Below are 23,746 nucleotides of genomic sequence, written 5' to 3'. Positions count from 1 at the left end.
AATGAGCGTCACAGAAAGCATAGAATTATAAGCACACTTGTCTTTTCATTTTCTATGTGGATCCTCAGTGCGTGGAAGACAGATCTTCCTGTCTTTATAATATTGACCTTCTAATATGATTACAGTTTGCACAAGATTTATTTTCTGATGCACGCGTTTGTGTGTGTCTGCCTGTTCCGGTGTGTGTACGTGCGTGTGTGTGTGTGTGTGTTTGTTTTAAAATGAGAAGTGTTAAGGAAGTTCTGCATAAATAGTGCGGGTAAAAAACCCAAAGCTATGACACAGGAAGCTTACGTAGGCCTAAATCCTCCACACTGTGTGCCTGTGTGTGTGTGTGTGTGTGTGTGTGTGTGTGTGTGTGTGTGTGTGTGTGTGTGTGTGTGTATGTGTATATTGTGGGCATGTGTGTCTAGGGATACATGCGTGTCGGTGTGCCATCTCAGCAATATCCCTGTAAATTCTACCATGTGTTTGTTTGTACACTGTGTATAAGCCCCCCAAACACAGCTTAATCATTGTCTAATGCACCCCCCCCACACACACACACATACACACACACATACATCACTCTATGTATCTCTATCTCCATCTCATCCCCCCCCCCCCCCCCCCCCCCCCGCCCCAGCTGCTCCAGGACCTCTCACAATGATGTAATCGTGGCACAAGTGCAGTGATTTGAACACAGTGGCTTATGTCCCAGGGAACGATGTGCATCATGAGTGTGTGTGCTGACCCATGTGTCTGCATGCACATATGATTTATATTGGAACACAGCGTGGTCGCCGTGGGCCACATCACATCTGTGCTCAAGTTAATCCACGGTGATGCTTTTCAACTCGTCTTGAAACGGTGTTACATAGTACTTCCTAGACTAGAGGCCTCAGCTGAGCCTTTCAGTGACTCTGCTGTTCTATTTCCAGTAATGACATTCTGAGCAGATATTGGCTAATCAATCAGCTAGGATAAATTAATCATCAGGTGAAAATGACTTGGCCCAGATACTTACCAGGTCTATTATCAAATCCCCTTTAATCAGTCATTAAGAAGGACTGTACTTTGAGGGGGATTGATCTATTTGTCCTCATTTGCATATAAAGCATTTGACAACAAAAGAGCAGTTTACAAATCACAGAGACTGCAATTAATTGCTTAAGAGAGTTTCGTCCAAACTGGATTTCTAAACAAGGTGTTTTAGAGCTCCGGGAAATCTTTGGTCCATGACTCAAAACCTTTCATCATCTGCACACTGACATCTATTTTTTGAACAAAATCACTTTTCTTTAAACAGTTTTAAAGTTCTAACAAATTTAAAGAAAAACTGCAATATCCTGTCAAATAATCACAATCAGATTGTCAATATCTTTCAGCCCTATCTTTGAACCCTATCTAGCGTTCAGTAGGTCACCTCTCCACACCTCGTACCTCTGAGCTTCATAGCGTTCTCTGTTATGGCCCGGCGGCCTCTTATGTTTCACAACCTTAATGAGTCCATACTGGAACTGCGTGGCCGCCACAAGCTGCGTTGGCTGTGTGCTCGTCTGATCGGTGATTTGCGTGTGTGCATACTGCATCCAGAAGTTGTTCCAGTTAGACCGGTCATTCCTTTGAAAGTTGAGTAGAGGTGTGTGTGTCTGAGTATTTGTCTATATCTGCGCTGAGGGGGTCTTGAATTTAGGTGAGTGACAGTGATAGTAAGTGCTCCTTAGGGGAAATTTCCGTTATTATTATTTGGCCACGGCCCGGACATTCTCTGTTGAAGTCTAATGGCCCTTTCTATCAACCATGATTCACATCCGATCAAAGTTATTTCAACACTTAACAGCTGAAGAGACTTGATAACTCCATTGTTGGCTCTGCGCCCCCCGCCTCAACACACACACACACACACACACACATTCACGTACGCGCACACTGTGTGGACTAATTATCCTGTTACCCGTAATCTCTTATAAAAGTGCCAACAACAACACAGTCTTGCAAACAAAACAGGGGGTGTTGTAACTGAATGTGAATGGTGGTTGAAGTGCACCCCTTCCCGTAAGTAGTCTGTGGCATTTATGAGGGCTAGTAGCAGTTGCGTCTTGATCTGTTTTTTCCTAAAAATAGCTTGGTCCCACGCCCAGAGAGAGGAAATGGGACCCCGCAGGCTTAGCGCTAAGTGGTCCGTGAACACGCTCTGAATGCATGGCCAGCTGAATATGTTGTTTCGCAAAATTATTCACTTTATGGTTGAATACGATTGCCAGGTTTGATCATGCTGCAGCCCCAAAAGCTGCGTCCGATTGGTCATATAGAAAGTGGTGAAGGTGGAAAGGCAGTTTTATGGAGTGAGAGGGAGAGGCAGGAAAGGGGGTTTTTGCCAGTGGGTGAGAGAAAGTTGAAGAGAGAGAGAGAGAGAGAGAGAGAGAGACAGAGAGAGAGGAAAAGGTGATGGATAGTAAAAAACGTGAGAGGGAGATCAGTCATGGAAAAGCAGAGGGAGTAGGAAGAACAAACATGAGGTAGATGGAGGGAGTGTTGGAGTGATTGTTTTTCTGCAGAGAGAGAGGGAGATAGATAGAGAGAAATCACTCAGTCAGCCTACGTGTGCTGGCTAACAATCTGTCTGCTTTTCCTTTCCAGAACCCCCCCTCCCTTTACCCCCCACCCTGTTTTTTTTCTTCTTCTCCCCCCCCCTCCCCTTCTGCTCCTGCTACTGCGAAACAAACAACTCCAAAGCAGCACTGGGGTGGGGAATAACATGCATGGCGCGCGAGAGAGAAAGCAAGGAAGAATACTGTAGAGAGAGAGAGAGCGAGCCAAGGGAGAGAAAATAAGGGAGCGAGGGAGGGAGGGGTGTGGGAATCCAGTGGGTGAAAAAGAAGGTGGAGCCATCCCCTCCCTCCCTGGCTCCCTGGCTCCCACACACACACACACACACACACACACACACACACACCCGCAGCCATAGACAGATGGGCGGATGTTTTGGCCAGCCCGGTCGGCCAATCAGAGGCGAGGAGCAGCCCCCCTGGCAGGGCAGGGCTTGTCTGAGGGAGTGTGTGGCTGAACTTAAAGAGTGCGCTCGCTGGCTGGCCACCGTTGTTGAGCGCTCTTTCCCTTTCTCTCATGGTTGTGCAGACGTTAAGAATGAAGATCCAGGAGTCGCCCGTCACTTGTGACACGGGGAGGGTCGGCGGCGGAGGGATGCGCGGCTCGGACCCAGAGTGCGAGAGCTGCGAAGACGTGCCCCGGCTGGACCTGACAGCGCTGACCGAGGACAACAACTGGGGAGGTGAGTGTGGAGTCGCCTCGCCCCCCCCCCCCCACCCCCCCACCCCCCCTCACTGTGCACACATGCACACAGGCATGGACTTTCTCATACACACATTGTATTTCTGTCATTTTGAATTGGTCTAATAGTAAACCAGCATACACACAGTTTCACACAAACACACACACACACACACACACACACAACCCACTCACTGTCCTCCACCCAGCTTTGCACATGGGCGTCTGGGTAGCAGCTGCACACCTTCTGCTGCCTCTCCTCCTCCTCCTCCTCCTCCTCCTCCTCCTCCTCCTCTTCCTCCTCCTACTCCACCTCCTCCTCCTTGATGTGGCTCCCTCTGCGTCTCCTGCAGGACTTAATTGTGAAAGATCCTCTTAAGTTCTCTGGCCAACTATATCTGGAAGAGAAACGCGACTGGAGATTTGCTTGTTTTGCTCGTCTGGCAAGATGGTGCGGGATTGCAGTGAGACGGCAGATAGTTTGTTGGTCTGTCATGTGTTGCTGTCGGGGTAGAGCACATGGGAGCCTCAGCTTGTTTTTTTCTCAAAGTGGGAAAACCGAAGAGATATAGTACGGCCTCCAGCACTCTTCCTGTGTTGTTACTCAGGGAGTAAACAGTGAGTATTTACTGTGGCGTATTTTGCATGCATCTGTCATGTTTCTGCTCCCCTGTGGCAGTTACTGGGCAGTTTATGTCACTGAATGGTTTCCAGACTCAGCTGCCAGTGGCTGCTGCTTGCTTCTGTAATCACTAGTTAAAAGTAATCATTAAAGGGGAGGAAGAATAGTGATAACAGTGTACAAGTCCACTGGCCGTAGAGGCTTGGCTTGTATTTGAAGAGATTGATCCTGGTAGAAATTTGCACACACAGCCTCCATTTAAAAGTCAGTTTAATTTGTATTTTCTGAACAGCTTTGTGTTTGCACAGTTCCTCCTGGAATGTTGAGGGTGATGTATGTGTGTGTGTGTGTGTGTGTGTGTGTGTGTGTGTGTGTGTGTGTGTGTGTGTGTGTGCGTGTGTTTGATTGCAGCTTTGCACAGGCTGAAACTTAGATGCAAGCAATGAATTTATTAATGTAGGGTTATCAGATTGCATTGCTAATGCATAGTTTACAAAAATAGCCAAGAGCGTTCTATTATTCATATGTCTGTTGCAGCTGTTAGACAGACAGGATTATACATGAAATATACATGTTCTCTCTCTCCAGTTTGACAGTAACATTTTTATTCTAGACTTAAATGGTTATTAGCAGTGTTTGTTTGTGCAGGATTGGAGTTTGGGCAGAAGGGGAACCTCTCACAATTGCTGTGCATTGAGTTTGTGATTGTTTTGTTAGGACATTGCGACAGAGCGGAGGTGGGTGGAGATTTCTGTAGCTGTGTATAGAAGTGAAAGCAAAGCAATTCGCTGAATTGTCAAGCTCTGTTTGTGTTGGAATGATTACCAACAGGTCCTTGCCTATGGTTAAATACGTTGCCAGTTCAGAGGCATGTTGTGACATGTATTGACATGTTTCCACTGCAATGTTGGTCGTCACTCCCACCACCACCGTTTCCTACAGGGTGCCGTTGATGTGGCTGTCTTGCCTTGGAGCGAAACATATAGGTCACACCTCGAAGAGAATATTGCTCTGTGGAATAAATCTCTCAACTTCAACAGCCTCATGTTTTGATCCTTTGCAGGCAAAGCGGTCGCAGCTGCACTATGTGGAGCTCTCTAGTGGCCAAACATGAAACGTGAAACACGACTCTGTGAGAGGTTGTTGGCTGCCACTTTGCTGCATTTGCAAGTCAGGTAGTGAAATATTGCCTCTGAGCTAACAAACTGTCTATCTGGACTCAATGCCACTACTGTAGTTTCCGTGAATGTTTGGTGTGTGTGTTTGTGTGTGTGTGTGTGTGCTTGTAATGAAAATGTAATTTCCACTGGAGGAGGATGGAGCAGGGCGTGGAGGGGAAAAGCTGTGTACAATTCTTCAGGAAATGTAGAATCCAGGTGGCTGTTTTGCGCAGATGCCGATCAACATCATTACAACATCTTGTATGGGATCACTTGCCACTTGTGAAACATCCGTCTTGTTTGTTCTGTCCTGAATGCATTACTGAGCAAGTGGAAGTGAAGGCACCGCGGGGAGCCGGTTTGATTGGCTGCGACAGGCCATTTCCATTTCCATTTCCATTTCCAAATCACCAGACGCATCTCTCCTAGGTGCTGGCTGCCTGAGTTGATGTTCAGGTCCTTTGAAGCCCGAGGAGGAGCGGGGCTTGCCGTAGCACGAGCTGTGACTGCATGCATGAATTCTGAATGTTGAATTTGGGGTTTGGAGTTTGTTTGCTTTTTCTTCATAGCTGGTGCGTTTGTTTTCATTAAGCAGAACCAAAGAGAGATTTATGTCCCGGCAACAGGAGTCAAACTAAATAAATACTGAATAAGGTAATATGTGGAGTATGGTCAGGAGATGTGTGCGGGTGTAGGTGTATGAGGGCCTGAGGGTGGACGAGGGTGTGTAGGAAGGGGTATGAGACCTTTGTCCCAGTACAGTTTGTGCCAGCTCCTGTCATGGTGACCCGATATTTGCCTCTGCCCCATCCTTGCCTGTCTGCCTGCCAGGGGATGGTGGAGCTGGACAGAGTGGAAAGACATTAACAGATACTTGAACAGGAAAAGGAGAAGGCTCATAAGCTCATGCGCCTCATGAGCCACAGTTGGCTTTAGGGAAATGTGTGCTATTTTGATTTCACACATTTTGATGCAGAAAGGAGGATGATGCATGTTGGTCATTTCCTTCACCTCTGTTTCTTTTTTTTTTTTGTGCACACTGGCTCTTTTCTACGTCTCTCTTCCTGTTCTCATCTCCCCCTCTTGTTCTCTCTCCCCCCCCCCCCCCCCCCCCTTCCCTTTGTTCCACTAGATTCTCCGTTCTTAAGCACCCCTTTCCTTGATTTCAAAAGCATTTTCCAGCCAAGTTGTTGTGATGGTAAGTTTTGTGTTCACATCACTATCAGTGTTGACTTGCCTCGCTTACAAATAACACCTCAGAAGAAGAAAAGGCTAAGCGCTCGCTGTATGACCTTTTCCACTGCATGGCAACATCATCAGACAGAATGACTTGGAACATTGTGGCTGAGCATCGCACACAACAACCTTTAGGGAGATGGCAGACTGGCATGTTTCCTTGTTTCATTAGTTTACACTGGGTGAATCCTGAACGCTCGGTGAGCAGCTGATTTAAAGGCTTCATTTCAAATGCCATGCTGCCCTACTGGCCAGCTACAGTGGACTCTAGGCAAGATAATAGGCCTAGGAACGCACTGGGTTTGATTGAGAGTTTCACCTGCTGCTGTGAGTGGCCCTGCGGCGAGTCCTAACATGCTAGGAGCTGCTACTTGGTAAACTGCACGTACCTCGAAGTACAGGAGCACCCCGGGGACTCCGGAGCTGGAATTTGAGCTAAGACACTTCACGTACGCCCCAACTCACCCCGGCTTAGAAAAACATGCATGTGCAGTTCTAGAGCGGGTGTGCATATTTTCACGAGTGGTTCCTGACACCTTGGATGTTTACCCTGACAATTTCCCTCAGAGCTTGTTTTCACTCTCTCCATCTCGTCTCCCCATGTAACGGCTCCTCAGTATATTTCCAGGGTCTCCTGACACCAGATGTTATGGGACAATAGTATAGTTTCTCTCCTTTTCCATAAAACGTACATTACGACTCTTGCTGAGTCTCATGTTTTGACAGGGTTGCAGTTTCTACAGAACCTTCCCTCCTTACCTAGCAACAGTCTGCGTGCTCAAACAATTTCTGCTGTCTCTCTCTCTCTCTCCTTGTTTCCCTTGTCTATCTCTCTCTCTCAAGTACACGTGCATGGATAAGCACAGTTTATCTCAGTCTCTCAGCATGTCCAGTGGAAACTATAACTATAAACTCATGACTGTACCTCTCAACAGGGGTCGTGCTTCAACATTATCCCGTGGAGAGCATCATAGCGGAGCCAGGCATTATTTATAGCCCGGGGATTGTCAGGGGTATCTGCATGGCTATTTTCACCAGACAAAATTATTGTCAGAGCGGAGACTGTAACCAGGGGATGAAGAGGGAGAGGGGTGGGCGGGCATATCTTAACCGTGGTTTCGGAACAACATCTGTCACTGTGAAGCCCCAGAGAAAGTTTTTCCCACAACGGCTTTAGAGGGAGTCGCTTCATCATCCCCACTGACCTTCACAGTGCCAGGCAGGTGCCAAGAAGGCGTTGCCAGGGAGACAAATGGGCCTAGTGTGAGTTGGGTGAGCATAGGTGTTAATCCTTGCAGCCAGAGTAGCTTGGATTTTCCCAAAACATTTTGGGAGAGATGCGCCTGCTCTTAGAGAACAAACAGATATGAAAAGAATTGATTGTTTTACCCAGTTGCATTCTAGCTACTGAGCTGTGTTTTGGAGTGGGATAATATTGCGGACCAGTGGTTAATAACGGAAATGATCAGTTGTCTGTTGACTAACCTTGCATCTTCTCACTAGCCTCCCATCTTCTATTTCCGATTGCGAAAGTGTCAAGTTGTGCTGTTTTGTGAGATTTATTGGCCAATATCAGACTAAATGTGTTTGTTTGTGTGTGCTCCTCAGAACCAGTCCCGGCCTACTCGTCGTGGCAGAGGGAGAGTATGGACCGCGAAGAAGCTCGGCTGTCCCCTCACGCCGGGGGCCGTCTGATTCGCCAGCTGCTGGAGGAGGACAGCGACCCCATGCTGTCCCCTCGCTTCTATGCCTACGGCCACTGCCAGCAGTACCTGGACGACACTGAAGTGCCGCCCTCACCACCAAACGCACACTCCTTCGTCAGGTAAACGCTTCACGTGGTTTTGCACGGCCCTACGTACAAGATGCAGTACAAGCACACAACCAAATGTGCCGTGTGTGACGATAACGCCCTTATGTGTCGCTCCAGTCGCAGGCGGAGTTCGTCTCTTGGCTCCTGTGATGATGAGAAAGAGGAGCTGACTTCAGCCCAGCTCACAAAGAGGATCCATGTACTCAAGAAAAAGATCCGCAAGTTTGAGGAGAGGTTTGAGGAGGAGCGCAAATACAGGGTAAGTAGTAACTCCCTACAGTATTCACTTACCAGACGTCAGAATAATCATACAGAATCATACAGACTCACAAGACTCGCTTCCAGACATTAAACAAGGTTATTGGCTCTCTAAGGAGACTCAGATGACTCATTATTAAGATGGAGTGAATATGGAGAGAATATGGTCAATACAGATCAGGTTGCGGTGGCCAAACAACATGGATGCTGCTGCCTCATTTTCAGTGGAGGATCTATTGTCTATGTCAAAACAAAAACAGTTTTTGTTTTTTTCATCCAGCCCTCCCACAGCGATAAAGCTGGAAACCCAGAAGTGCTAAGATGGGTAAATGAATTGTCCAAGCTTCGCAAAGACCTAAAAGGTAAGACTAAACTGACATAGAAACGAATAGCACCACAAAAAAAAAAAAACGTGCAAAAAGCTGCATTTAACAGATAATCAAAACTGGAATCAAGTATCATATGCACATGATAGCTCATATTTCCCCTCTTTCAACTCTTCCTCGTTAGAACACAAGCTGCTGAAGTCTGAAGAGGATCTGCCTCCGCTGACCCGCCAGCGCAGCAACACCCTGCCCAAGAGCTTCGGCTCTCAGCTGGAGAAGAAGCCCCAGCAGGAGAAGGTGCCTAAGCCCCCTGTGGAAAGCACCCTGGAGGTGGTGCTGAACAAGCTACAGGAGAAGAGGGAGGAGGTGGGCCGTCCCGAGGACATCAAGGTACACACTTTTAACCATGAAAGCATATCCTGGAAGAACCATATATCCAGGGAATGGTGGTTATATGCCATAGCATAGCAAGCCTAATCATGTGTAAACCAGACATTAGGAAAAACTGTTGAATCAGAGAATGAAACTAAGCCATTTTTGGAATGTGGTGACTCACTTCCTGTCCTCTGCTGGCAGGATATGACACGGGAGCAGATTGGAGCAGAGAAGGTGGCTCTGCAGAAGGCTCTTCTGTACTACGAGAGCATACATGGCAGACCAGTAAGTCATCCTGTCTTTTACAGCATAACTAAACAAACACAGACACACACATACAAGCCTCAGTATTTCTCCTGAAAAGGTCATTCCATATAGCTTAGCCACTGCCAGCCTTGTTGGCTCAAACAAACACAGCAGATCTTGCTCAGGACTTGATGGTGACCTAGATTGCAAGTCAAGAGTGAATAATATCTCACAACAGTGTGTTGTACATGCGGATAGCATTCACAATGTGTATTTGCTAAGCCTTAAGGCGCATGGATGCATCTTTTACTTCGCAACTATTACAGAACTCACCTAATACTGATCTTTATTGGTGAAATGTGTCACTTTAATTTCTACACTTAGGAAACAGGACACATGTCATCCTAGTAGCTTTGACACTAGTTAAAGGACAAAAACTGAACTGTAAAGGAACTGACACACACTTCGTTTGATGTCAGAACAAACCTAATTGGACTAATTGCACAATGTCTAATCCCTGCTAGTAATGTCATAAATCAGGAAGTGCAGCTGACCTTGTTGTCACCCTTATCCCTCATCATGCTGTGTGCCTCGGTGGTTTATGGTTAATGGTCTTCACACTCACACAGTTGTAATGAATATTGGACAATCTAGGTTACCTGTCATGTTGTTTTATGTGAGTCCTGTAGCTGGCTAGTCTGCTCCCCAGGGAGCAAGACAACAAGCAGCTAGCTAGCAGAAAGCTAACAGTGCGCTAACGAGGTGCCTTTGTTTACTTCCTTCTTCCTACCTCAGGTGACCAAGAGCGAGAGGCAAATCATGAAGCCCTTGTATGACAGATACCGCCTGGTCAAGCAGATCCTGTGCAGAGCCTCCACTATCCCTGTTATTGTAAGTTTAGCTTCCTATCTTATCTTAACCTCCCTCCCTTTTCTCCACAGCTGCTATTATTCCCTCCGGTTGTCCTGCTGCTCTTTGACAAGCCAGTGGCAAAGATCCCCACACTGTCAAAACTCGACCCGAGAGCTAGCGTCAAGCCTCTCCGCACACTTAATCCCAGCTAGTGTCCGCGCCAGCTTTGGTGTCTGCTGTGGGAACCGGTGGCAGCCGCGCCACAAACGTGTTATCCCGTCCCCAAGGCCAGCGCTAAGTCCGGCTTTAGCAGCTCAGTGGATCCGCAGGTCTTAAAGCAGCTCATAGGTGGCAGACTGAGCTCACAGTAGCTCAGTTAGAAATGACAAACGGAGCAGCTGCGTTTCTCTCGGAGTGCAGGACAGGGTCAGAAACCGCTGCCTATAAAGAGGTCAGCTCTCATCTGATAGGAGGATTTGCTTGCTTTGGATTGAAGATAACGATCAGAGATGGATCAAAAAGAAACTGCAGTATTATTGCCTTTTTGAATATTTATTTGACCTTTTTTAAACTGCATAAAATAATTTGGCCTATACATTAGTACTTGTGCTTCTTTACTCTCCATTTTTCTTATATTAAACTATTTTGTAAACATTTTGATTACATAAGATATGATCTGTATAATGGGCCTGCATGTCCATTATATAATGCACTACCTCTAATCCACATTATGTAAATTGGGACCGCTGGCATAGATTATTTTATACAGTAGGTATGGTGCAGCGTTGGTTATCCTCCGACGGTTAGGACAAGCCATGCTGGAGTTGATCCCAGTGCATGAGTGCCTGTGGGATCACTATTTCCCCAGCACTAGAATCACTCACCAATATTGTCAGGCTGTTGTGCTTTTGATGAGAATTGTGCTACAAAGTTAGGGTTCAAAATTAATGTAATTCAGATCTCCCATGGAAGAAAGCCAAAATGTAAGCTGGTGTTTCACCTGCGGAAAACACACTCTGCTCAGCTTCAGTTTTGATAGAAGTCGACTTGGCCATGAAGCAGAGAAGTGGATGCCAGTCTGGCGGTTTCTCCTGGCCTTGCTGTAAATAACAGTCGGAGTCGGTTTCAGAGTGGTAACTCCTCCTTCTTAACCATTACCACAGGGTTCTCCCTCCAGCAAGCGCAGATGCCCGCTCCTTCAGCCCATTATCGAGGGCGAACCCGCTCTCTTCTTCGATGATATCAAGGTGAAGAGCTGCTGCTTGACTAATCAGTCATCAGACCCCCCCGACCCCCACCCCTCCCCACCCGCCCCACGCACCCTCCACCCCATTACCACCTTTTTACCCTGCAACCCGAACCTGATTGCCGCCTGTTGATTGGGCAGTTGCCTGTTTCCCGTCACTAGCATCTGCTGAAAGTTTGAATCAGTAGCTGCCTGGGTCTGATGTTTGAGTTGCTATGCGACTGTGGTCCAAATGTGTGAAGGTTTGCAATCAAACAAAACGGTACATGGTGTGTTGAAGTGTGTGCACAACCCAACAAGTAATCCAATCACGCCACAATTTAAACTTAATCAATATGCTCACTTTATGTTGCTGTTTATTTGATGCTGTTTGTTGTCGTGCTTATGAAGTCAAATCATTTTCCATTATAGCTGGTTCAAGACTTTAAGACGGCACATAAATCCCATTATCTGTTTACTCTGTAGAATGTGTGTCTTCTAGTCGACTGCCTTCATTAACCCCATCTGTAACTACTAATGACTCACCCAGCAGGGCCGTAGACTTTGATCGCGGAGGAGGACCGTGGAAATGATTTTGAATTTATATTTATTTTGAATTTGTATTTTTTCTGCGGTGATCTTTAACCACTTGTGACTAACACTGCATGACTCTCATGCACTACAGTGTGTGACCCTGAAGGTCAGCTGACAGCCTCGGGGCGGTGTTAGTCAGCCTCGCCCCAGCACGATGCGCCCCTCGTTCGTGCCTCCGCCGCCACCTGACCTCTTTGTCTGATTCCCGCAGGAGGAGGAGGACGGCTCCGAGGACGACGGAGACTCCAAGACCCAGTTCACCGTCACCGTCCGGCCCGACCTCAGCATGCTGGGCTTCCTGGACCAGATGGAGGAGGAGGCGGACGGGTTCATTTCACCCGTGGACGAACTTTCACCCACTAAGAACACCACCGACATGAGGCTGTCCAACCTGCACTCCGCCACCACGTAAGCAAAAGAGCCTAGAATGAATAAAAAAAGAGGAATGCCTAGAAGTTTTTGCTCAACATTTACGCATGTAGACAGACGCCCTGGTTCGAGGATCGGACAGTCAAATTCCAAGCTGTCAGTCATGAGATTATGACTCAACGCCCTTGTTGTTTAACGTTTGAGTTTGACTCGTGAGATGCCTAAAGCTGTGTTCCCCTCTGTCCCTCACAGGCAAGAACTTGTGGAGCAACTGCAAGAGACCAGAGAGGAGAAAAAGAGAATCCGCAAGAATCTCCGAGAGTTTGAGGACCAGTTCTTTAGACAAAACGGAAGGTAAGAAGAGATTTGGTGAATTGCCTGTTCACATGAGTCACTCAGACAAGATATAATACGTAGACGCAATGAGTTTTCCATTGCAGAGCTCTGCAGCAATTTTGAATGTCGTCCATTCTTTAATGTTTGTTGTCTTCCACCCACTTTTTGTTCCCATAGAAATGTGCAGAAGGAGGACCGCTCCCCCCTGGCAGTGGAGTATAATGAATACAAGCATGTCAAAGCCAAGCTGCGGCTGCTGGAAGTCCTCATCAGCAAAAGAGACTCATCTAAGTTCATCTAAGAAAAATAAAGAAAACTCACGACTCAGTGGACTGAGGCTTAGTTTCCAAGAGATAGGAGCGATTTTACAACAGCCGCCGAAAGCAAATCCATCACACACACAAACACACCTCGCCCTGTAGGAACTGTTTGAGAGCTGTTTTGGGTTTTTTTTTCCCTTCTCGTGCCATCTGTGCCATTCATGGTTTTTTTGGCTTGAGGAAAAGCCTACATGTTGCCCCGTTAATCCGTTCTATAGAGCACAGCAGGGTTTTCCTCTGGAGCCCAGAGAGAGCAACTGACCCAAACCCGATTCAACCCGACGTGAAGGTGCTGCCCTGGAGGCTGCCGCGAGTTCCTGCTCCGCCTGACAAGTCCATTTCCGAAAGGCCTCGTCTTCAGAAGAGGAAATTTGTCAGGACTAAGCAAGACTTAAACGCGCATTACATGGATAACCTAAATTCTTTTCGGCAAAGAATCACACATGTATCGCTAATAATTTATTTCTATCCTTTTGAATGTTTGTATTGTTGGTATAGACCTTTTTATTGGAACAGAAACGTTATTTTTCTCATGCTTTAGAAGTCTTAAAAACCTTGTGAAATAGTAAAATAATAGATTTGAAATTATTGCTATTTTTAAAGAAGGATTTTGTAATCAAGAAATACATTTTTGTTTGTGTATTTTTGTAAGGGAGACAGTTACCATTTGCATACCTTCCAACCAATCAGTTGAACAGTGTTTGGTAAATGGACGGCTCATCCAGTTAGAGCAATTACAATTCTTGCCATCATTTATTACTATGAGACTGGCTGTATGAGATGATGATAACTTAGAAAACACTCTCACTTTTGTACACATTTTACCTGTTGTTTTCAACATGTTTTGTTACTTCTCTAGAAGTTAAACCGAATAACATTTTTTTTCTTGGAGTATTCGCTCACTAAAAGAAGTGGTTTCCTATTTTGTGTTAATATGATCCAAAGATAATGACTCAGAATACAGATTGCACACCAAAATAGCATAGAAGCTCATGATATTCAATAACATAGCTTATTTTTTGTGATCACTGGTAACTCGTGTTATGCATTTGACTGTATATTTTTGCATTGGTGTGCTTTTTCCTATTTACTTAATGTAAAATAAGCTATTTCTTGTCTTGAAATCACTGGTATGTTTTTGCTCACACTGATCGACATTGACAAAGGCCATTTTGAGATGACTCTCAGATCCGATGTGGATGGCAGAAATGGCCGCTAAACCCCAACGCACAGCCCTCTGTACCCCATAAGGCTGCTTTCTTTAAGTCATCTCCAGAGCTTCATTGTTCTTTGTAAATATGGATCACGGTCTATGTTTACATTTCTGTGAGCAAGTACATCTTTCCTTTATTTCTCCAAAATGGATAATTAACAGTGTGTATTTCGTTTTTATTGAATGTAAACACTGGCAGGCTTAATGAATTTGGGTGTGTACATTTTAGTACATAAATTTTATTTGTATTTTGTATATAATATAAATGCAAACCTATTTTTACTGACTTTTGTGATGTGTGGTTTTCCCTAGTGTGTGTGTGTTACTGTGTTGGCATGAAACACTATAGTGGTTGGTGATAATATGAATATTTGAGAGGGGAGAGATGTTCTGAATATTCACTCATCTCTACATTAATTATGTACAAACTTACAATCAATTTTTAAAAAGGTTCATGACTGGAAGAACCAAGAAGAAGAAAAAAAACATGAGGTGAAATAAAGTTTTATTTGTTCAGGGAAAAAACAGGTAAATAAAAATAATGTCATCCATTTAAAAAGGTAAAAAAGTAAATATTATGTACTTGAAACCATACAGTTACAGCAACTACTAAGCCCTTATTTGCATACACTGAACAAGAAACATAGTCCACACAATTTGGAATCACCGCTTTTCCTTGGTCTAATAATTAAATACTGCAGAAGTGTTTTCCCATGCGTGCCGGCAGCAGGTGAGCGGACGCCTCCCTGTGCCTCGCATGCCGAATAATCTCAGAGCCCTATGAGCATCAGCCAGTAAGGATGATGGCGTTTGCCTATGCTGTTAATGTTGTTAGGCTACATCATATTGCAACAAGGGTATGAGTTAACAAATCAGCAAAATTATAATGGTGTTCTTGAGGGAAAACCTGAGGCAATGGAAATGTAAGAGATCAAAAGAACTGCGATCTTTAATGAATGGCCGAGGCTCAACTATGTACTCATGCAAAGGTTTTTGCACCACTTCAATTTTAGCACATTTTGCTGTGCTACAAATAATTAAAAATGCATTTAGATTTTTTGTTGTCTAGGATCTACACACAAGTACTCAACTTTCAGTGAAAATCTACTGTGTGGATGTACATACACACCTTGTTTCATTTGGACTGAATTGCATATCAGTTCCTGAGAGAAAATACAACCTTAACACATTAATAGGGACTCCAGTGTCATCCCTAAGTCAACCACACGCTCTATAATCATGTTTTCTAAGTCCATTCTACATCCAAAATCTCATGAATTGAAGTGACCTGATTATTGGCAAAATTGGCAGAATTAAAATTTTCTGAATTCAAAATTAAAAAGGGTTTAAAACCCATACAATGTAAATATGAAGTCTGAGGAATATGATACAAAATGCTGAACAATTTTTTGCCAGTGATGCAATCATACACAAATAGGGTTGAATTGTTTACCTTCACATACATTTGTAGATTTTTTTTCAATATGATGTAATAGAGAGCTTTGTGGACAATTCACACAAAAATCCAAAATGCCCACATTTTTGTAGCACATCAAAAGGTCCAAAAATTCAAGGAATGCACAAACCTTTGCATCGGACTGTACTTTGCAAGAGAAACGCTGGCTTCAGTACTAAGGATAGATATTGTATGAACGTGTAGAATGTGTGTACATGCAGTTTAGAGCTAAGCAATAACAGGAATTGTCCAGAAACACTGCAGAAGAGTTTGGTGTTGGTCACTGTAACGGCCTCAGAAGAATGACCCAGGGTTTTCACTACATTACCGGGCTGTTTTAGTTTATTATTGCTAAACGGACGCCCCAATGCAGCCTGTTCCTCGGGGCACAGCAAGACATTTACCATCTGCACTCATTTTGCTTAAATTGTTCAAAAACGAAGCAACTTGTCGTATGAAATATACAAAAAATATATGCAAGACCATTTAACACAATTCACCCCAATGCACTACCTAATTGAACATCACCATTTTGCATTAGGAGGAGGCGTACGTTATTTGACTGTAGGAATACATATCAGGGCAGTACTAGGGGAACCATAGATATGACAGATATATCAACTGATCGACTATAGATATATTCAATTATATCTAACAAATTTAATGGATCATCTGCGCGATGTTAAATATGCAATCATCATTCTGTCCTCCTGGCACAAATCACACAGATTGAGATTATTTGATTATTCTTAATCTGCGATTTGGGAATCAAACTAATTACAATTAGTATTTCTGTGTTATGTTTGTATATTTAGTCTTGAATGATGATCGGATTTTTGCTTTCACTCAACAACATGCACACAGACAACATCCAGTAGAAATGAATAATAAAAAAAAAGTCAGCTTTCTCATGTCCAGATGATTTGCTGTGGAAGGCAATACTGTTGAATGCGGATTCAAGACATAAAGCCGGCTGCTCTCTCAATCCACAGCAAAAAATAAACAAGGGATTGCGTAGAACTAGGACAACATATTCACTGCGTTTTATCCTGTATGTCTGCCTGCTGCTCACTGATGCATTCTTCGTTTGTCTTCTGTCCCTTCTACTGATCCAGAACCGGGCAGAGAGGACATGCTGGTGTCCAGATTTCAAAGGGTCAAGTTCATGAGCATAACTCCCAATGCCAAGGGTAGGGATTATACTGCAAGTTGCATTTACACACATAGATGTAGTTTTTATTTCTCAAAAAATAACCCTTCTATTCAATAAATCAGATTAAAGTAAACAGCAGACGCACTGTCCCAAACTGTTAATTACATAAGTCTGTAAGGTGAAAATTAGAATTTAAGGAATTAAATATAAAATCCACAGCATTGCCAAAAAAACTCCCAACTATACAACACCCAAAGCAGTAATAACAGTAATCTGCATTTACATAGACTTTCATGTGCTCATTCATTGTCTCTCCTACTACCCTTCTGATTCCCTATGCCTAACAATCTTGTAATGGTAAGTAAACAGCAAATAGGGAATGTGACCTCCCTGTGTCCCGCACACCCCCATTACACCTAGCCTCCTCTCTGGCACTCATGGGGCGGGGGGGGTATCGCTAATAAAGTGCATTAACATTGGTGCAGATACCCCCTCTCCCTGCGCCGCTCAGCCTGCGGTCCGGCGGGTCGGCGCCGGGCCTCAGACCAGGCTGAAGCCCTCGTACTGCTCCACGGCTCGAGTGAGGCGGAGGCGCAGGATTTCTTTGGTCTGGTAGCGGGGCATGTCCAGCAGGTTGTAGCAGGTGTGGGCCACCGGCAGGTAGTGCTCCTCCGCTGTGGTGGACTGGATGACGATACGCAGGCTCTCCATGCCGTGGATGGGGATGCGGTCGCTGCCCGTGAGGAACACTAGAGGTGGGAGACACCGAGGCTGGAGTTAGCATCCACTACTAGACTGTAGGGATGGGACGATGTGCTTATCTCACGATACGATTCGATACACAATGTGGGGTTCACGATTCAATACAACCACGATATGATATAATAAATAAAAGTCCAATGACAACAAAGTGTGACTGTGCAGAATTATGTTTATTTCTAAGCCGCAGATCTTTCTAGCAATGGCACTGGCTTGCTAGAACGTAAACAACTATTTAAAAATGTCATTACAAAGTGCAAATAATATAATTTGGATGGAGAGATTGTGAAATTGTGATGGGCAATCCGTCTCATTTGTGATTACTACAGCAGAATAAAATGGAGCTAATATCGTGAATCATTTTTCTGCCCAGCAATACATATTGTCACATTTTTTGTATTGGGATATATTGAATTTCGATATATCGTCCCATCCCTAGTAGTCTATGGCCTAATAGCATTTAAAATGACCGGTTTCCCCCCACTGTCCTTTCCCTCATGAAAGCTAATGACTGAAAATGCAGGTACGGTTGTTTTAAACACACTGCTGTGCATTTCTTCTGTATTTTTAGATGAAGTAGCAGCAGAGGCCAGTTAAGACTTTAGGCAGTTTGGGCACGACTCAAGAGAGCTCTGCTGTACTGAACTGTACTGTGGTGATTCTGTCTCTCCACACACTGAACAGTGTTTATGAAATGTCTGAGGGCAAGAGGATGAGATTAGAGATTGTCATGTAGATAGAGTAATGAGGCAATTAAATACTTACATAAGAACTGTTTCTTTTTTTCCAGAGGGAACTCGTGGAAGACCTCCCAGAACATTCGCACTGTTGGGTGAGTGGCTGTGTATTCCCCTTTGTAAATGGCATTCTGGAAAGGGAAGGGGAAAAAGGGGAGGAAAGAAAAGGATGTGATGATGACTTTTTCCTTTTTTATCATTAAGGAGGATATTCCATCTGTTGCAGTAACATTTACAGAGCATTAGTCAGTAAAACATAAATTCTTCAGACAGCTGTGTGTGTGTGTGTGTTGTCCTCACCTGCTCTAATGATTTAATACAAATTTCATACAAATTTCTCACTCTTGGCTTTATCTGTGATTGTGAAAGACTCTCTGTTATTACATAAGAATCCCTATCGGATTTCCCAAGACATGACATGTTGTAATGTCTCTGCACACACAGTTTACTGTACCACCATCAACATGCACCCACAAGTCACTGGACGTCTGAGAAATGTTGAGCGTAACTCCAATCCACCCCTGACACTTACATGTGCTCAAAAAAGAAAAAAAAAGAAAAAAGAAAAAAACAACACAGCTGAACAGGACACTAACAACAGATAGGAATGGTGTGTAAAGCTGATGATAAACATTTTTTTAGGGCAAATTTGGGGCAAATATTTGCCGGCAATGGGCAATTAGTATGAGCGGTTTGACAGGTGGACAAGTGAAAATGGATGAAATAAGATACTGCTGCCATGACTGTTATCTTGGCCTCCTCTTTTCTACTGAAAATGTAATAATTTAATGATTTGATCAAGGTATCCACCGGAATTTTTTGGCTTATGTCTGGCTCTGGCACCCACCAGTTAGCCAGCTTGCTAGATTAGATGTTATACAAAAAGAATCACAGCTATTATTTCCTAGTTGTGTTTACTATTTTGTAGCAGTTGGGCCATTTTGGTCAGGTCACAAGTTTTCTTTTCAGCAAAGCTTGCTCTCTGATCAAGCTTGGCTAGATTTCAAACTGATACATTGTTTTCAGTGAGAAAATATTTCCCCAAATTTACCCTAAAAATGTGCCTGTGTATCATCACTTAAATTGTGCTGTAGACTGGTCAATGTGGCCACAAGCAAATATATTTAAGTACAAATTGGGACTTTTTCATCCAGTTCATAGCCATGCATTCAACAGTTTGCAATAAAGGTGGTTATTATTTCTTAGCAATATATTCATTTTTCAATTCATTTTTTTGAACCACACTGCCTGCTTATTGTGCCAAACTCAGCCCTCTCCATCTGTCTGATGCTTGGCATACTGACCTTCTCCATCTCCTCCCAGTTGTAGTTGTTGTTGCCGACCACCATGGCCATCAGCTCAGAAGGCTGGAACAGGGACAGGATCTTCCCCCCACACACCTTCAGGAAGCCAGAGGAGAAGGCAGAGTACAGTTCGCTCACCGAGTCCGTGAACACGTAGCGCAGGTAGGCCTCCACAAACTCCTTCCTGACAAACACACACACACACACACACAGGTTAAGTAAACATTTAGATCATGCATTTGATATGCACAGCAGCTGTATCCTGGCAAACTGAGTTTATAAGGACAGAATTTATCAGACAGACTCAGACTCAGTCTTCAAAAGGCGACTGCTTGGCTCCTCCAACACTGTGTGCCTGTGTAGTGTGAGTGTGTGTGTATATGTATATGTATATGTGTGTGTGTGTGTGTGTGTGTGTGTGTGTGTGAGAGATTGTGTGTGTGTGTGTGTATATGTGTGTGTGTGTGTGTATATGTGTGTGTGTGTGTGTGTGTGTTATGAGGTTGGCTCAATGCATGACTACCTTGGTGATCACAATTGTGTGTTGCATGTTAATGTTACCGATGGGAGCAACCTGGGTGATGTCACAGTAGTTTAAAGCCATTAATGTTCAATTAAATTGTTGATTTTTGTCGAGCTGAGAGTTTCATCTTTCATCTTATTCATTTACCCTAAACTGAATTTGTTTCCACTAATGTTTCAGTAAAGTTTTCTTAGGTAGATGAGATAGTTGTTAATGTTAGCTTGATATTTGAAGAAGACGAACATCTGAGGAAGAGCTACCATCAATTTAACTTTTTCCATACATTTCTGTTATAAAATGCAAGAACTGAAAATGAAAATATTTGCTTGGTAAGTAAAAAATATTTTTCCCAATCAATGGAAAGGATAGATTTTCTTTTTTCATCAGGCCCATCTTTTTGTCACAGGGAATTGATCCAATGAAAGGCAAGGTTCAGATTTTCTTTTTACCATAAAAGGAAGGCCACTCCTAAAAATCGATAGAACAACTAAAGTTTTGAAGGGTATTATTTAGAGTGGTTGTATTACCTACTGACAATGCAAAAAATCAAAGACAAATTGCCAAATTCTGCCCTCTCCAGGGGTTTGTGGTAGAGAACAGAGGTGTGAGTAGAGCAGCATGTTGAGCACACAGCAGAGACTCTGTGTTTTCAAGTTTTGCTCTACTGTCCTGACAGAATGAGGCTCGTCGCCTTTCTTCACCCACATCCAAATAAAACACATAACAATAAACCCTCCTTATTAACACCACAGATATTAGACTCAATCTACAGTTTGTAGTTACTGGGAATTGAAATCTTTGACAAAGGATTCCAAATCCAGATTTTCAAGGACGCATTTTAATCGATTATTGGGTTCAACTGGCAGCTGGAGCTTGCTTTGGCCCTCCTGGTGTGTATTGGAGAGCAGCGCTACCGCCGAACTGGAGGTACATAAAGCTCTACAGCGAAGTAAGTGCCGAAATTTTGAACACAATCAATTGTCAAGATGGCAAAAAACTAGGAAAATAAGGCCCAGATTGAAATAACCAGAATTATCCTTTAATAAACCACCCTAGAGGGCAGGTCCAATTTTTGGTAATTGACACCGAAACACACTAAATGTACTTAAATCACTTCTACACAGCACATTTTAATTACTTGAAAGAGCAGTGACACTCACACTAATCACATGTACCCTTAGACAGTAATTTAAACACACCTCACACACTTAAGTATATTAAGTGTAAGATGTATAATCTGTGGCTGTTTAAGGGAATGTAACCTTGTGAAGGGATAAGGTGGCAGTATGACATCTGTAGGGAGAGGCTGTGAGAACTCAAAGAGCAAAAAGCAACAGCAGCCAGCTTGTCAACTTGTCAGTGTCAAACGAGCTGTCGGGAGCAGAAAAGGTGCTCTTTAGCCCACTATGACAAACCAGCATGCATACAAGAGCTGCACTTGGACACAATAATAAGCACACCTACACAAACATATGCACATACACACTCACACACGCATGCGTATACACACACACCACACCCTGAGAAACAAAGCTTTCCAACAACACTGATCACACCCACAGCTTTGGCATGGTTGGCCCTGGAACCATAAACATTCAGTCTGACACAGACTGAGACCGACGTGGAGGCAGGAAGCATGTGATAGCATCTGTGTGGCAAACTAACCACCAGTCTAAATAAACAACTCCCCCTCTGTTTGGAGTCTGAAAAAGGTGACTTCCATGTTGTGCCGTCTCACACTTTTCTGTCCCCCGCAAACAGCAACAGAGACTCTCTGCTGTCTGTCCTGACGAGTTCACGGTTCATGTTTTATGTCTGAGCGTTAGGGGGATTTTGCGGGGACAACTCGGGTCACTGTCGTTCTAGCGACAGCGCCATCTGTTCCAACACCAGCACCCAGACACATTCCCCACCCACTCCACACCTGTGTATCACGCTCACTGTGGACTCCTCCACATTGAGCTCTAATCAATGCCAGTGCCAGAACGGCAGCTTAAAATATGGGGTAGAGAAGGCGGAGCGTAACGGACTGAGTGAGACAAGTTGAAAAATATTGATTTTTTTTTAAAATTTTCAGTACAGAGCATGACCTTCAGTTGAAAAATGGGACACAAATGGCCGGATGTATGAGTACACGATAATCTCAGTTCCAGACTTGGAAAAAAAATACAGTTTGGCATCTGTTTGTCTTTCAGAGAGAACAGATAGTGGAGCATAATTTATTTGTAGCACATGTGCCTGCAGTCTGTAATTGCAATATGCCTAGAACACAGTGTACTGATTTTATGAAATGGGGCATCATGTGGGAAGCCTGCTAATGAATTTATTCTTACAAAGTTCTAATCTACTGAAATTACAGCCTAAATCTATGAGTATTTGAATATTTGATGCTCTCTCATCTGGATAGGACCAGGAAGGGTGGCATATTTGTTTGTCTCTTTTGTTCATCTACTGAGTTTATCTCTGTTTATTGCAACCTTGGCTCATCTACGTTCATTTTGCATCATTTCTTTCTTTGTATCAAATTGCACTTGAAATTAAGTTTTGATAGAATAGGAAGTACAGAATTATGAGTTCATCCTTACAAATTGGTGTAAGTTGGGACATATTAATACTGTTCGATAATGACTTCAGTACTGAAGCCCAAAGACCAGATTTTATATCAGTAATACAGTAATCAGTAAACAGTAATAGCAAGAATAGATCAATTCTGTTACACAATGGGAGTCATGTAATTCTGAGGCAAGGTGCCTCACCTGTTGTTTTTGTCCACAGTGATGCTCTCTCCTCCAGGGATCAGCTCCTTGACTTCTGTCAGCCCGTAGTTCTCCCTGGTGATCTGAGATGAACACACAGTACATTTAGCTCATTAAACACGACATCAAGTTCCATGTCTGAAATCTGAGCTTTACATCTGTGTTTTTGTCCAGAGGCATTGCAGGGGTACAGTGTAGAAGTTGGGCTGTGTAGGGTGTGTGTTTAGAATTCAAAAAATGTTAGTTCTGGTTAAGTTGATAAATCAGATGGTGAAAAGTTACACTTACAGCAAAGTTGAGACAAAATGTCTCCTCCACATCATCCCCGTCATAGTCTAGAAGCTGTTGTAGACTCCTGCAGACAGAGGAATGGAGGGAATGTACGGTATGTCAAGAAGGAGGGGAGATACTCAGTTTTTAATACATGATCCTGACAGCAAGAAGAGAAACATAAGGGGAAGGTGACAGAGAGAAAAAAAGCCAGAATCATCCTCATCAAAATTCCTCTCACATAGAAAGCATTTGAGGTAAGAGACTCATGAGCTCATTTCATCTCTGACACGTTGCTCCCCCACTGCCGGCAACATGCAGAGCTGAGGTCTTTCTTGATAGCTGGGATAATGCCCTCTGCATTTTAGGATCATCTGCACTACAGCTACATCTCTAATGGTGCATTTTAGCACTTAGGTCAGTGGTTCTCAAACCTGGTCTTTGAGAGCTAGTGTACTGCAGGTTTTCTATCCTATCAGGTAGTTATTGGCATTCACCTGCCGTCCCAGGTCTAAAACAGTCTCTATTAGATGGTTAGAATGAAAACCAGCAGCACTCTGGGTCCTGAGG

General features: G+C 43.9%; 2 protein-coding genes across 5 annotated transcripts in view; one reads left to right on the top strand and one right to left on the bottom strand.

Annotated features, from left to right (window-relative positions):
• The window catches only part of fam13a (family with sequence similarity 13 member A), a 54,319-nt gene extending 39,815 nt beyond the window's left edge, over positions 1–14,504 (top strand). Inside the window, exons 15-26 of one of the 3 annotated variants that reach the window (XM_078282696.1) lie at positions 3,121–3,274; positions 6,188–6,253; positions 7,900–8,116; positions 8,222–8,363; positions 8,643–8,724; positions 8,873–9,078; positions 9,265–9,348; positions 10,105–10,200; positions 11,325–11,408; positions 12,192–12,388; positions 12,602–12,703; positions 12,863–14,504. In XM_078282696.1, coding sequence (XP_078138822.1) covers positions 3,121–3,274; positions 6,188–6,253; positions 7,900–8,116; positions 8,222–8,363; positions 8,643–8,724; positions 8,873–9,078; positions 9,265–9,348; positions 10,105–10,200; positions 11,325–11,408; positions 12,192–12,388; positions 12,602–12,703; positions 12,863–12,986 — 1,554 coding nt within the window. In that variant the 3' untranslated portion in view covers positions 12,987–14,504. The remainder of the gene's footprint in view (positions 1–3,120; positions 3,275–6,187; positions 6,254–7,899; positions 8,117–8,221; positions 8,364–8,642; positions 8,725–8,872; positions 9,079–9,264; positions 9,349–10,104; positions 10,201–11,324; positions 11,409–12,191; positions 12,389–12,601; positions 12,704–12,862) is intronic. The other 2 variants (XM_071912539.2, XM_071912547.2) reach the window with 2 other exon arrangements.
• Positions 14,505–14,569: 65 nt separating this feature from the next.
• The window catches only part of herc3 (HECT and RLD domain containing E3 ubiquitin protein ligase 3), a 29,850-nt gene continuing 20,673 nt past the window's right edge, over positions 14,570–23,746 (bottom strand). For both annotated transcript variants that reach the window (XM_071911974.2, XM_071911983.2), the window contains 5 exons: positions 23,195–23,261; positions 22,907–22,989; positions 19,628–19,811; positions 18,352–18,454; positions 14,570–17,576 (listed from right to left, as the gene is read on the bottom strand). In XM_071911974.2, the coding sequence (XP_071768075.1) occupies positions 17,368–17,576; positions 18,352–18,454; positions 19,628–19,811; positions 22,907–22,989; positions 23,195–23,261 (646 nt within the window). In that variant the 3' untranslated portion in view covers positions 14,570–17,367. The remainder of the gene's footprint in view (positions 17,577–18,351; positions 18,455–19,627; positions 19,812–22,906; positions 22,990–23,194; positions 23,262–23,746) is intronic.

Source organism: Centroberyx gerrardi, chromosome 3 (assembly GCF_048128805.1).
Source record: "Centroberyx gerrardi isolate f3 chromosome 3, fCenGer3.hap1.cur.20231027, whole genome shotgun sequence".
NCBI lineage: Eukaryota > Metazoa > Chordata > Actinopteri > Beryciformes > Berycidae > Centroberyx > Centroberyx gerrardi.
This window is presented reverse-complemented; position numbering and strand designations above follow the sequence as displayed.